Consider the following 16,409-nt stretch of genomic DNA (forward strand, 5'->3'; position numbering starts at 1 on the left):
TAAAAAACTCAGGTACAATAAAAATTGAAGTAAAAATAAATTGATGTCCCTGTACTTGAGTAGTTTATTGGTACAAACTTCCCTTACCGAAGGGTTGCTACAAGGACAAAGTGTTACAATACTAATTTATGTAGCTAACCAGTGCCTAATATTGATAATTGTGGCACGAGTGAATGTTTAGCGCCTGAGCGTAAACGAGCGTTCTAATTTTCACGACTGTTCATAATGAAGATTATACACGTGTTAGGCCTACATAAAACGTTTTATGCTATTCTAGCATTAAAATATGTAAAAAAAAAACTATTATAAATTTACAAAATAGGTAGACATGAGTACTAGATATGATTTAATACATTGAATGGTTGCTAAGTAACCATTTCTAAGACAATGTTATTTTGTTGTTGTTTTGAAACTTTTTCTTACGGTACGTTGTATAAAATTGTGTTGTGAAGGCGGTGATGACGTCATGGAATACTAGTTGCTAGGTAACCTTTTGTGGCACCACTGCCAGAATTAGGCCAACTGTGCACGATTTATAGCGTCAGAACAAGCGTGTTTTATTGCTAGGATTGAATAAACAATTAAATGAAGTGAATATAAAATATTTCGTTGACAAACTAAGGTTTGAAGTTTATAATTTAAAAAATGTATAGGCCTATAGGCCTACATATTGTCACAATCATTAATCATTTCTTAAATTAACAAGTTAATTAATATCAAGGGGTCTCCACACACACACACACACACACACAGACGTTTACGCCGGTTTGTCTGCACAGACTGTTTGTACAGACGAACTGGCGACTGCCGAGGCTTGAATTAATGCAGACCTAGCACAGACATACCGATGCACAGACCGTGCCGCAGACAGCACAGTCTTCTGGTCTTCTGCCTTTTGCAGTGACGGTGTGTTATTTATTTCAAATAAAACATTAGACTGGTCAGCATACTGGCTTCCAGATCAGGAGGTCCCGGGTTCGATTCCCTGGCTCTGCTGTCGGTGAATTTTTCTTGAAGAAGAGGAATTCCCTGGGTGTCTAGAGTCTGGAAATTTGTATGATTGTGAGTGTGCCGGGTTAATATTAATTAACCAATCATCACAAATATAAAAATACATCAGGACTGTCGCTGGGCAGTAACCTGAATACACGTTTCAGCGTCACATTGTTGACAAGTAACTCCATCTGTTAGCACAACCATAAAGCATCTAATAGATGCTATAGAGTTACCAACAACGAAAGTAAAATAAAATAAAATAAATGAATAAAACATTGAGTGATTCTGCTTAGGATTCACGAGTTTATATCAGTGAATTTCTATGTCTTATTTTTTTTATATTAAAGTTGTGTTTAGGTCAAAGATGTAAATCTCAGAATCTGTTATTGGAAAATAAATAAATAAATAAATAAATAAATAAATAAATAAATATTTAAATAAATAAATAAATAAATATTTAAATAAATAAATAAATAAATATTTAAATAAATAAATAAATAAATAAATAAATAAATATTTAAATAAATAAATAAATAAATAAGTAAATAAGTAAGTAAGTAATTAAATAAGTAAGTAAATAAGTAAGTAATTAAATAAGTAAGTAATTAAATAATTAAGTAATTAAATAAGTAAGTAAGTAAATAAGTAAGTAAATAAATAGATAAATAATTTAATTAAATGAATAAATGAATACCACTGAATTTATGAGTGAATTAATAAAATCGTATGTGACATTACCAGCTGTTTGGAAATTTAAAAGTAAAGAATATTGTGACTCGATTCATTTTCTTTTTTACTTCTTCTCTCTGCATTTGTTTTTGTTTTTTTATTTGTATTTCTGATTGTGTGGTAGAAAAAGCATGATGGTCTTAAATGTACTATATTGATAAATAAATAAATGGACGGACGGATGGTGGATGGATGGTTGGAGAAACGAACGAACGAACAAATGAATAAATAAATATTCCGTATCGTTCACACAGATAAAGAAAAGTAAAGGGCGTAACCTTGCAAATACGCCATATTTTATCCAAAGATAATCACTACACATTCCATTCACAGTTAGTAACATTAAGTAACTTCCAAACCGCTTGTATACAGCACCCCTAATACCATTTCTTCCATCTTATTTAAAAGTAAGGTCTGATTAATTGTATCAAAAGTTTTCTTGTTACCTACTCCAGAATTGTTCGTCTTGTCTAGTTTGTGATTTGACAGTGAAGCCATCTTTACTTCTAAAATATGTCAGTTGTGATATGTTCCATTTTAATTAATTTAATCTGGTTTCAGAAGTGGAAGAAATATCCCTTCAAAGCCTGCCCAGAAGGCTTCAAGGTTGCAGCCCCACCACAGGAATATTCAGTGTGAGACTAGAAGCATCCAATGGTGAATACAAAGCTTTGTTCAACATTTTAATATAATCATAATTCTTCCAGCTTCTCCTTTTCAGGTTTATAATCGACCGCTTGATAGCTTTTAACAGAGCAGTGTATATTGGAGAGTACCGCATTCTTTTGATCCGACAAATGCCGCCGCGGCAGCCATATTTACTCCTGCGGAGAGATTGTACAACGCAAGACTTGCGTAGGAACAGAGGTTTCTAGTGCGATATTTCATTGTTATCTTGAAGAATGCCGTGTTGCCGTGCAGTTAATCAATGTGTAATCAATTGTCGATGTACAAAATTAGCATTTAGTCACAAACAAGAGGAGGAATATACTTCAATGATTAATTTCTCAATGACATAACATTTTCACTGCGGGCTAAAGCAGGGAGATGCACTATCACCTTTACATTTTGACTTCGCTCTAGAATATGCCATTAGGTAAGTTCAGGATAGCAGAGAGGGTTTGGAATTGAGCGGGTTACATCAGCTTCTTGTATATGCGGATGACGTGAATATGTTAGGAGAAAATCCACAAACGATTAGGGAAAACACGGGAATTTTACTTGAAGCAAGTAAAGCGATCGGTTTGGAAGTAAATCCCGAAAAGACAAAGTATATGATTATATCTCCTGACCAGAATACTTATTCGAAATGGAAATACAATATAAAAATTAGAAATTTATCCTTCGAAGAGGTAGAAAAATTCAAATAACTTTGGAGCACCAGTAACAAATATAGGCCTAAATGACATTCGGGAGGAAATTAAACGCAGAATTAGCATGAGAAATGCCTCTTATTATTCGGTTGAGAAGATTTTGTCATCTAGTCTGCTGTCAAAAAATCTTATATTTCCGGTTGTTCTGTATGGGTGTGAAACTTGGACTCTCACTTTGAGAGAGGAACAGAGGATATAGTTGTTTGAGAATAAGGTAATTAGGAAAATATTTGGGGCTAAGAGGAATGAAGTTACAGGAGAATGGAGAAAGTTACACAACGGAAAACTTCACGCATTGTATTCTTCACCTGACATAATTAGCAACATTAAATTCAGACGTTTGAGATGGACAGGACATGTAGCACGTATGGGCGAATCCAGAAATGCATATAGAGTGTTAGTTGGGAAGCCGGAGGGGAAAGACCTTTGGGAAGGCCGAGACGTAGGTACGAGGATAATATTAAAATGGATTTGAGGGAGGTGGAATATGATGATAGAGAATGGATTAATCTTGCACAGAATAGGGACCGATGTGGAGCTTATGTGAGGGCGGCGATGAACCTCCGAGTTCCTTAAAAGCCGTAAGTAAGTAATGGCATAATATTTATAATTGAAAACATCAAGGTGGGCAAAAGCGGACGTTAGAAACCATTCCAAACTGGTATAATACTGGTAACAAAAAAGAGTTCTTGATTCTCAAGAAAGTTCTCATAATAAAGCGAACTTCAAATATCTTATGCTAGATAGATCCACGCAGGATGCGTTAGAAAATTTATTTTCTACTCTCCGTTCCATAAATCCAATCCCGGATGCAAAATAATTCAAAACTGCATTACGATTTCTCAATTTTTCTCATAAAAGGAGCATGGATATTACGCAGTTTGCGATTCTGAACAATTAGTTGAGTTTCTAAGTACAGATGTAAGTAAACCCGAAGCAGAAAGGTCTAGTGAAGATGAATGTGAGCAAAAGGAAATTGATATAGGCTAAATTGTAATTTAATTGAAAACAGAAATATTAACTTGAGTGAACAACAAGCTCTTTACTACTTGTTGGGATCAGTTTTGTTCAAAATAAAACAAAATAAGTTATAGGCATATTAGTATTAGTATTAGTATTAGTATTTATTTATTTAACCTGGTAGAGATAAGGCCGTCAGGCCTTCTCTGCCCCTCTACCAGGAGATTCCAACTACAATATCAACAATAAAATTACAATTAGTATTAGATTTACAATTACAATTACAAATAACATTACAATTAGTATTAAATTTACAATTAGAATAAAATCAAAGTACGAAAAGATTACCTGAATAATTAAAGCTAGATAATTTATCATAGAGAAACAAAGAATATTTTATATTTACTGAATTACAAATTAAATCTAGAATAACAAAATTTTATAGTGATGAAATTACTGAATATTGAAATATTTTGTGATAGATTAAAGAAACTATTTACAAGAAATCAATTACTGACCAAGTGCCTAGTAAGTTTTCGTTTGAATTCAGTTTTATTTCGACAGTCCCTGATGCTAGCAGGTAGCGAATTCCAGAGTCTTGGCAGGGCTATTGTGAAAGAAGATGAGTATGAGGAGGTGCGATGGGATGGTATTGTTAGTATTGTTTCATGACGAGAGCATATCATATTTGTGAAAACTGTTCTTCATCTCTAATAGTAATAACTGATAACAGGGATGAATCTGTAAATTTTATTAGCACATTAGTGACTCTCAAGTCGTACAAGGATATGTCACTTGTATACCCTTGTAAATCTGTATGTATGTATTTATTTACACTGCAAGTGGGCAAGCACCCGGTGGCAGTGGTATATACAATATTAACAATACACAGTTAAAATGATAAGCAATGCACAATAAAATTTACAATACATAATAAAATTTACAACACATATACAATTTTATACACAATACAATAAGAATACACAATACAATTTAACACAATAATAATAAAACATAAAATAAAACACCTAATTTTACAATACAACCTACATAATTATGTATAGGTCCTACATAATTTTCAATAGTCTTTCACTTTACTCTCATCTCATTCCCTGTAGTGGCACTATGACGCATTTCACTGACACTTTAGCACACATTTCACTGACACTATAGAACACATTTCATTGACGCTATAAATTATCACTGATCGGAACTATTCACTGCACTGTAAAACCATAACTTCACTGACTCACCTCGCTTCACTGATACAACAGTTCAAATAAGTCTAATAATTGCATTCTTATGCATACTTATAAACAGAACTACATTTAAACTAAACATTTCTAGTCTAAGACCCTCTTACACGCTATTTTTAAATAATTTACAATTCAAACCAAGGAAGTAAACTCGTCAGGCTAGATAAATACATGTCACCTTAAAAAATTAAATGTTGAATGTCACCTTAATTTTAATTTTCACTTTATACACAACTCTTTAAATTATTCTTGAATCTCCTTAAGGAAGGACAGCCCTCAAAGACCGCTGCAGGTAGGTCATTCCAATCATTTATAGTAAATGTATGCACTGTAAATGTAGAAAAATGTGTAACGTTGATAGAAAATGAGTTTACAGTAAAGGATTTGAAGTCTTTAATTAACACTTCAACTCATACGTTCCCAACTTGTCATAATATTTTTGAAAAAGTCTTATCACTGTATTTTAGAACTAGAATGTAGGCCTATTTATTGTTAAGAAAATTGTCTGTTATAGCAAATGCACTACAGCAATCTGCTAAATGGTGGCAGTGGAAGTGTTGGTACGAGAACTGCATAAAAAATTGCTGATGTTATCCCTATTGAAATGGACATTATATAAATAATGAAGTTTTATCTCTAATCAGTCATTTCACTATGACAATAATGTTTATTAATCCTCGTCTCCTGTATTCAATAAACCACATCATGTATGATATCGCCTTTAATGACCTTCCTTCTAGCATTACTGCTTATGCATCTGTGCCGAGCCAGGAGTAAATATGGCTGCCGCCGCCGAGAATGCGGTACTCTCTAATATACACTGCTCTGGCTTTTAAGGCCAGGGGTTGAAAAAGCACGTAACAAGAGATAAGTAATAGAATTCTAGCTGTTCAGATGGTAGTGGCACTCTAGTTGGAGGACATATGAATGATTGAATATTTATTAACTAGAAATGCGTTTTCACCCGGTGGAAGTACAGGAAAAATATCGATCTAGAAAATAAGACATTCTAATCTACAGGATGATTCACGAGGATTTCCTGCCACTTACGGAGCGGAGCTTATTTCCGAAGACATTCTGAGGAAAAATGTCGTATAAACATTTGTCTTAATCTCAGTATTTTCAGAGCTACACTAATGTGAAGTTGTTTGTAAAATACCATTATTCTTGAGTTTTAAGGGTAAACAAATATTACAGACAAAAAATAAACTATTCAGGAGTATCATTTCTTTAATTAGCTAGTATTCTGAAGCTAAAAATGTGTTGTGCATTCCATAGTTGCTTCGTACAGATTTTTTCTTTTCGATTTTTAACTGAAAAATTACATCTTCTTATGCATTTATCACAACAATTGTTACAAATCACGCCGCTCTTGTAAATTCTTCAAGACTGTACATTACTTACTCACTGACTTTTAAGGAACCTGGAGGTTCATTGCCACCCTCACATAAGCCCGCCATTGGTCCCTATCCTGAGCAAGATTAATCCATTCTCTATCATCGTATCCCACCTCCCTCAAATCCATTTTAATATTATCTTCCCATCTACGTCTCGGCCCCCCTAAAGGTCTTTTTCCCTTCGGCCTCCCAACTAACACTCTATATGCATTTCTGGATTCGCCCATACGTGCTACATACCCTGCCCATCTCAAACGTCTGGATTTAATGTTCCTAATTATGTCAGGTGAAGAATACAATGCGTGCAGTTCTGTGTTGTGTAACTTTCTCCATTCTCCTGTAACTCCATCCCTCTTAGCCCCAAATATTTTCCTAAGCATCTTATTCTCAAACACCCTTAACCTATGTTCCTCTCTCAAAGCTTCTATCATCCAAGACTGTACATTAGGATGTAAAGAATTAAGTTCCTAAAGTCGTATGATTTGTAACAATTTTTGTGATAAGTGCGTAAGAATGATGTAATTTTTAGTTAAAAATTGAAAAACAAAATCTGTACAAAGCAATTAACAAAATATTTTTAGCTTCGTAACATTAGCCAATTAAAGAAATGAAACTTCTGAATAGTTCATTCTGTATTTGTAATTTTTTTTTACCTTTAAAACTAAAGAAAAAAGTATTTTACTAACAACTTCAAATTAGTGTAACTCTGAAAATATTGAGATTAGGACAAATGTTTGTATGACATTTCTTGCTCAGAATGTCTTCGGAAATAAGCTTCGTAAGTGACGGTAAATCCTCATGAATCACCCTGTATAAGGACCCTAAAATGCGGTACCATATTAATTAGTGGACGAACTATATGAGCTATTCCATCTTAAATCGACCGAAATATAGAGAAAATTGACCTTACAATTTCTAAATTCAATGAAACTTTTTTTGTATGTAGAGAACTGTGATACAATGCTTTGTGCGAAGTTTGAGGCATCAGAACTTCATAGTGTTTAAATTAATAATATTTAAATTTATCGTATTTTCATAAAATTTGCAACTTTAAACTGTTGTAGCTCCGAACCCCTTTCACCCAATGATCAAAATCATGGTTTATTTTGATGCTGAGAAATTAAAGTTTATATTGACATATAAACAGATTTTCTTACTTTTTATGGAAATGGAGAAATTTAGATTTTTCCTCATTAAGACGCTTTTGCCTAGGAAAAAAATATTTTAAAAATATATAGTTCGATTCAGCATTGAAAGTATAAATAAACACGTATTTTTTACTGATGGTATGTCGATAAGAAAGTATTGAAAATATCAAATAAAGAAAATAAATAGTACGCGCGTGAAGTAACCAGCTGACTGTGAGGCGGGAGCTAGCCGAGATAAGCAAGGCCAGGAGACAAACACGTGATGTGTCGTCTAGCAGCGCATGACTGTGCTAGCTTTATCACAGGTTTTCATAAACACAGGAGTAAAATGACGCCTAACGCTCGCTTATCTTCAGCTCTCGGCCAGTGCGTGCGGTACTGCGCCGTTCAAGTCTAGGCGTGTGAAAATAATCTATTTAATACCCTCGAAACTTATTGCCGTACCACTAAGCAAACAATGGCGAATCCCTCTTAATAATGCAAGGTTTTTTCTCAATATTTTTTTATATTGTTACAAATGGGCAAAAACCCTAAAATCAAGTAAAATCAGATTATCTGTCTCTCTGTGTACAATAAAAATAAGGATTACTTCTTAACATAACCTACCAAATGCCAGCTTCAAAATGAGCTCTCGTTCAATGTTCTGCAGTAAATGGTTCCAGAGTTCTGAGCGCTGAAAGAGGCTTGTTTTTATAAAATACGCTAAATTTGTCGCTCAATAATACGAAAACCGTTTGACTTTCGATACCGGTAGTATATTTTGTGCGAGATCGTGTGTATCATGCTTGTTTTCCGCACAGAACCAATACGCGGTAAGTGTGAAATACCACATTCAGTATTCCCAACGTAACACACACAACAATTTCCCTCTTCTTACCGCTTAAGCGCGACATTCATTTTACTGCTTTAGGCTTTTAACATATTATTTTTAGAGACGTTTAACATAGTAATAATTATAAATTGGAAACTTACCACTGCAATTTCACCTAAATTGCAATGTTAATTATTGTTTTTAAATATTTGCAAAAATTAAGTAAAGTCTACTACTCCACGAAACTTATTGCATTCGTGATGCAAGTAACATTAAGGAAGCCGTGAAAATATCAACGAGATTCCAGATGCCGAAGTTATTACTGCAATATGTTATATAAATAATATTGTTAAAATATTAAAATGAAAAATAAATCATTGCATAACCTTACCGTTTGTTTTAAGTTCGCATTTATAGACTGGGGGGGAAAAAAAGACAGACGTATATCACGGCCTGCTGGAGTATAGTAAACATACAAAACATTTTATAGCAACAATGTTGAAGAAAGATATTTTGGTTTTCCGAAGTTGGCGTCATTAAACAGAAACCAACATGGAGATTTCATTGCAACTAATTAGAAATTCGTCTTTCAGGTATGTAATAAACGATCTTCGCACAAAATAATGTACGATACACGAGCGGTATGTTTGTTTTCATGTTCCCGGAAACTAAAAAAGCTCAACTACGTTTCGCTTTTTCATTCTTTTCCTCGACCATGAAAACGTCAACATACCGCTCTTGTAACGTATATTACTATTTGAAAATGCACTCCCCTCAGCACCTTGTATAAGTCGGGAAAAAATTAGAGTATAAAGAAAATGCGAGCTTTTTACTGATCGATTTCATATGGAATAGCCCATATGCAATCTCTTTGGATTTGTTAGGGTCTTTCTCTAGGTCACAAAGTGTGTGTTGAAATTTTATACTGTATTACTTTTCGGTTGTTGGCTCTTTCAGTCACCCCAGCTTTATTCGTGAAATTTAAGCATTCATTTCGGCCCGCGTCCTTGCTGTTCACACGTGACACTTCTTTACCTTGACAGTTCTCAAATCAACACTGTCTTGTGTCGCAGAGCGTGGAAATACTTCCCAGTTTCCTGCTCTGAGACAAGCATCACGCTGATAAATGTTGGTTGGCCGTGATGCCTTCTCGTGATCAACGGTCAATCACAGCAAAACAAACATTACGTCACTGTACACACTGGATACAATGACAAGGAAGATCACAGGTAACCCCCAAGGTTGGGACTGCGTACGCTTTGCTGTAATGAGAATAAAATAATATTAGTGGCTTGTGCAGCAAATGCTACAAACTAAGTTCATTAGACGTTCAAATAAACATTTTCAGATTTATTTTTCAATGAAGAATACCAGACATTTTGAAAGTTATTTGCTTCCATAATAATAAACATACTCCCTCTGAATGGGTTTTTTTATGCCAAATACTTTTTCTTTAACTTATCCACCTTCAGGTTTTGAGTTTCAACGCGAAAACGCAAGTAACAATGTCAGGACGATCAGTGGGTTTTCATGTGGGAGTAAAGCAATAGCTATTTCAGGTCATTGTGGATTGTAGGTGAAAGTTAAAGAAAGTCAGGTTTGTTATGCTTTCGAACAATAGACATAGCATCTTGGTGTAGCTTGAAATGTAGAGGGTAAAATCATTTTATCCTGCTGAGAGATCTTGCTGAAATGATCGGGAGACTACAACATTTTCTAAGCCTCTTATTTTATCAGTAAGTAATATCGTCTTTCCTTAAGAATTATAATTTTTGCGCTCTCTCGAGCCAATACTGAATCTACACCACACTGCCATTAAATACATGAAAAAGACCCAACCCCACTTGATTAATAGGGGAGAGTCGGATAGTATCGGACATCGGGTAGTATCGGACAGTGCGTTTCTTTCATCTACCACCATATGGTAGTACCTGAATGACATGGTTACGTTTCTCTATGCGACATCACAGAAACGTAACCATGTCAATCAGGTACTATCATCGTGTGGTAGATGAAAGAAATTCACTGTCCGATATTATCCGATGTCCGATACTACCCGACTCTCCCCTAACTATAAAAATATTTGATTTTTAATAACAATATTACTATCTTATGCTAGTTTTGTAGTTTATATATTAACATCATGACATTAACTATAATAATAATTAATTTCTAATGGTAATAATGTCATCCAACCACTTCAAGTTTTGTAGATTTTAATATCCAATACACAGCTGTACTCAGAAAATTACACACCACAGAATCAGACCTGTAAATTATTTTCAATAAGTCTTGAAGCTTTTAATAACCAATTGAATTTTAACTCTAAATATGTCAGCAATCCTGCACGTCATGGCCTTCGTATAATAGTCTAGGGTGCTATTCATAGACATTTCGCAGCACGCGCTACGAGCGTACTAAGCTAGCCCCGGCTATCCACTGGTTACTAGTACAGAATTCAAATCACATCCTATCGCTAACACTGGTTTATGAATACGAAAAATGCTGATAATCCACCGAAAGCCCGCGCTAAAAATGTCTATGAATACGGCCCCTATTGTTTATTGTAGTGTGTGTTTTGTTTTATTTTGAAATGCAGTTAGTTCCCAAAACTGACGAAAGATGGATTTTGGAAAATAGGAAAATTATGTAGGAAAACTGATATTTCACTGGAAACAACTATGTTTCTGAAAAACTTTGGGTTCCAAGCTTCAAAATGAGGGGTCATTTATTAAAATCCGTTCAGCCGTTTTCCCGTAATTTCCATTACCAGTTCAAATTATGTATATAGATGTGGCCAGTGTCCACGCAAGAACACAACTTTAGAAAAGAAAATCAGGTCGTGTACCCAAAATGTGAATTCAGCACAAACTCTGAGAGAGTTGTTTGTCTGGATTTAGCATGATTACGCAAAAAAAAAGACCAAAACCATGTCCTAGCAACATTTTATGGTTACTAAATGATTATCGTCATGGTGATAATGCTAATAGCAATGATAGTTCCATCGTCATCAACTTCACGGACTGCACCTCACCTGTTCTAGTCCATCAATAGACCTTTCTTTCGATCACCCCACATTCTTCTTTCATTTGTTTGTTACTGAAAAACTAGCTTCGACAGGCGATGATATACCTCCTTGATTAGAACATATTGGTATCATATTTGTCTATATTCTACGGTTTTATCATTTGTGGAAAATGTCTTCAGTTCTTCTCGGATTGTGTTATTTCTTATATCTGATCTTATTCGTCTTTATCCCATCTGAGAAATTTCATTTAAGTTGCTTGGATTCTGCTGTTATTCTTGGTTTCCTGACTTCACTTTTATCTACTGTACAAAAGAACAGGCATGTAGATCATTCTGTAGAATTTCATTTGTTTGTATTCTGTACTGTTGTCTTAAGCTACTTGTACACAATTATACTTTTCTTCCGATTCAATACTTTACAAGAAAACTTGTCAAAGACTGATCATTATTGATAAAAAGATTTGTCAAAGGTTGTTATTTCATATTGCTAAAGATCTGACAAGTTCTTTAAAACATGTGCTTCAAATTAATTGTAAGCTATGTAGGCCTACAATATATATATATATATATATATATATATATATATATATATATATATATATATATATATATATATATATATATAATTTGAACTGGTAATGGAAATTACGGGAAAACGGCTGAACGGATTTCAATGAGTGACCCCTCATTTTCATGTCTGACATCCAAAGTTTTTCGGAAAAGTAGTAGTTTTCAGTGAAATGTCAATTTTCCTACATAATTTTCCTATTTTCCAAAATCTATCTCTTGTCAGTTTTGAGAACTAATTTTATTGAATCACGGCCGACTTGATTGAATTTCAGAACAAAACACACACTACAATAAACAATAGGCTGTTATACGAAGGCCATGACCTCCAGGATTGCCGACATATTTAGAGCTCAATTCAATTTGTTATTAAAAACTGATTCTGCAGTGTATAATTTTCTGAGTACAGCTGTGTATTGGATATTCAAATCTACGAAACTTGAGGTGGTTTGATGACATTATTATCATTAGAAATTAAATATTATTATAGTTAATATCATGATGCATCTATTTTTCATTAATTGTACATAATATTGATGCTATATTGATGACATGAAAGTGAAACGTTTTGTGGTTATGTAAGTAAATGTAGAGAATATCTTAATTTAGATCTTCATGTCTATAATTTACTATATATAACTACAGAACTTAAGTAAGATAATAATATTGTTATTAAAATCAAATATTTTTATACTTATTAACCCAGTGGGGTTGGATCTTTTTCATGTACTTAATGGCGGTGTAGTGTAGATATTGATATGTGTCATTGTCTTCAGTATTGGCTCGAGAGAGCGCAAAAATTACAGTTCCTAAGGAAAGATAAAAAGGTATTACTTACTGATAAAATAAGAGGCCTAGAAAATTTTGTAGTCTCCTGATCATTTCAGCAAGATCTCTTAGTAAGATAAAATTATTTTACGCTCTACATTTCAAGTTCTACATGCAGCATCTATACGAAAATGCTATTGTTCGAAAGCTTAGCAAACCTGACATTTTTTTTAACTTTCACCTACAATCCACAATGACCTGAAATAGCTACTGCTATCGTCCTGACATTGATACTTGCGTTTTCGCGTTGAAACTCAAAAACTGAAGTTGGATAGGTTCAAGAAAAAGTATTTGGCCTAAAAAATGCATTCAGAGGGAGTATGTTTCATTATTATGGAAGCAAATAACTATCAAACAGACAAGTATTCTTCGTTGAAAATAAATCTGAAAATTTTTTATTTGAACGTCTAACGAACTTAGTTTGCAGCAGCATTTGCTGCACAAGCCACTAGTTACAATATAAACATGTAAATCCTTTGGAGAATAACTAGGCTTTACAAAACAATATCTATTGTATGCTACCCTGAAACATATTGTAGGCCTATATTGTTTTAAAACAAAACATTTACTATTAGTGTTCGCCTAGGATATATGTTAGAAACTTCTTCATTAAAAAAAAATATATGCCTTGGTACTTAACTATAGATATCTGATTGCAATTTCGTCTTACGCATTTGATAGCCTTGTAATATGTCCCACACTTAGAGACAGTTTACTTTGTCAAAGACCTTGATACAGTTGATAAAATACTAAATTCCATTCAGTCAATTATATTTACATATTTATTTTGAGAGAGATTTTATCTTTCCTGAACTGACTTATTCATTATAGTGTGTTAATTTAGGGTTGAGTTTACAGATATAACTTCTTTTTTTTTTTTTTTTTTGATGACGAAGATAATGATTATCATGTCAAGTGCTGGAATATAAAATCTATCACTTAATTAGCAAGAACATAAACATTATTGTATGTTATATTTAATTTTAAAATGCATGACTAGATTATTTAACTGTTTTATACTGCAGTCCTTGATCACATTTTTGTAGTTCATGTAATCATAGGCCTATCTGAGGAATGTGTCGTTGATTACAAATTATTGGATTAGTCAAAGTTGTGCAGCCTTGAACTTTCGTATTCCGTAAATAAAGAACTCCTTGAAAGCTAAATGTAGTCTCTAAATAGGCCGATCAGTTCGTCACTAGGATTTCCTTGAACTCTACAACTGATCGAAGTTATGCATAATGCCCCGTTTATCTCAACTACCAAGTTTGTTTTATTCATTCCTTTGTACTGCGAAGAAAATCGTCGTAAGTGTGCTTTTGTTGTGATCTTGATGTAATATGTCTCTTACATTAGGTTTGTTTCATCAAAACGCATTCCGAACTAACACCGAACTTCTTTCGACGCATGCGCCAGCTGTGTACGGTATGAGAACTAGTTCGGGATTTTACATTGTTGGAATGTTTCTTGAACTATTCTTTCATGGCCTTCGGAGTTTCTTCTCATATTAAAATTATATTCATCATCCTTCGTAAAATATATCGCTATCACCTTCCCAATCAGTCTTGATGGACTATTTTTTATTTTAATCTGCCTAGTCTCGAAGCATTTTAACCGTAATTTCATATTAAACCATCTGCGCATGCGTCAACAGTTCAGAATCTCCAGTTCCTACTCTTAATCAAGAATCAATTTCACTCGTTCCTAACGAGTTCTAAAGCACGTTGGAAGGTAACTGGGAGTTCAGAATCGGTTCGGAATCAGTTCTAGTCTTGTTGGAACACACACTGAGCTACTGCGCATGAGCAGGCAGTTCAAAAATTGATTCTGAATCGTGCTGGAACAAACCTAATAATGTAAATACAATATGATGATATAATTATCTATCATATATTTTCTGAGGTTGCTTTATATAAAATTACAGCGAAAACATAATTAATAACTGGATATGGTATAGAGACCTAGGTGATTGGCCGGTGAGGTCACCGGACTTGAATCATATGGATTTCAAATTATAGGGTCGTCTTAAGTCACTAGTGTTATAAAAAAACTTTCAGGCAGAGGAAAACTTCAGCGAAAAATTAAACATGACTGATAATTATTTTAAATAAGTTGAAAGAATTCAGTGCCGTTAAAACGTGTAGGTCTTCTTCTTCTTCTTCATTTACACTTCTGGGTAACCATTGCCAGATCATTTGAAAATAAGTAACAACACTTTGATTAAACATAAAAATTTGTTTATTCATAATTGATATATTTAGAAGTAACCTCCTCCAGGATCACCTACCCGTCACCTCTGGAAGGCACATTCATACAAATGTTCAGACTCTAGACACCCAGGAGAAATTGTCTTTAAAAAAAATTCCCTGATAGTCTAGCCCGGAAATCGAACCCGGGGCCTCCACATCTGGAAGCCAGCATGCTGATCACCAAGGAGGCAGTCGCCTATATAGATGTTATAGAAATTACAGGTTTAAAATAACATATAAATTTTCAAAACAGTTATAAGGAATTATTTAAATTAAAGTGTATTTCTATTTACTTCAGTTCCTGTGCGAGCTCTACTGGGTATTCATTTCAAAGTGTGTCATGACGTCACTGTTGTGAGTCAGCGATTTGAAGCGAGTTTCAGCTTTTATGTCTTAGAAGTTGCCTATTAATCAAGGCATTCAATCTGAACTTGAGAACGTGTACGGTATAACTTGAACGTCGTAGCAACAGGCGGCGGTCTGTAAAATCTGTGTGCTACCATAACCTCTTTCGAACTGTGTTTTGCGCGGGCAAGTCGTACGCAGGGTATTTGTTATCATCGGCAACATTCCACAATATAAATCAAATGCTCCGTGTCCATGTTGACCGTCGAAGTTAATGTCAACAAATACGTAAGTAATCGTCTTAACCCTCTCCCCATATCCCGACAGTAAGAAAAAAACTCACCTCAGTACGTGTTTCCAAACAGTTCGCATTCCTGCCACTACCGGCGTTACTGTACGTATCGGTAAGTACTCTTCAGAATGAACGCCGTACTTGCTAGGCAACTTCTCTGGCTCATAAGGAATACGCCTCTGCGGAAGTGTAGGAAGATTGAATTCTCTAGGCTCATCGGCTAGCCACATGACGGCATACAGCGAGCCATGACACACTTTGATCTGAACACCCAGTATATGTAACAGTGATAGAATTTCACTTAATTCAAAAGTAAATAGTCTGCAATTTCAAAATGGCTTTGATATAGATCAACGCAAAATAGTTTTAGAGCCTGCGTACTACCTCTTCGATTTTTATTGAATATATTGAGTAAGCTATATGAGGCTGGC

General features: G+C 34.2%; 1 protein-coding gene across 9 annotated transcripts in view; it reads left to right on the forward strand.

Moving 5' to 3' along the window:
* Hnf4 (Hepatocyte nuclear factor 4) overlaps window positions 1-16,409 on the forward strand; it is a 347,887-nt gene that overhangs the window by 166,561 nt on the left and 164,917 nt on the right. For 8 of the 9 annotated variants that reach the window (XM_069846436.1, XM_069846439.1, XM_069846437.1 and 5 more), the window contains exon 2: window positions 2,287-2,382. The exons of the other annotated variant lie outside the window; for it this stretch is intronic. In XM_069846436.1, the coding sequence (XP_069702537.1) occupies window positions 2,287-2,382 (96 nt within the window). The remainder of the gene's footprint in view (window positions 1-2,286; window positions 2,383-16,409) is intronic. 9 annotated transcript variants of the gene reach the window in all.

The sequence above is a fragment of the Periplaneta americana genome, chromosome 14 (assembly GCF_040183065.1).
Source record: "Periplaneta americana isolate PAMFEO1 chromosome 14, P.americana_PAMFEO1_priV1, whole genome shotgun sequence".
In the NCBI taxonomy this organism is placed as follows: domain Eukaryota; kingdom Metazoa; phylum Arthropoda; class Insecta; order Blattodea; family Blattidae; genus Periplaneta; species Periplaneta americana.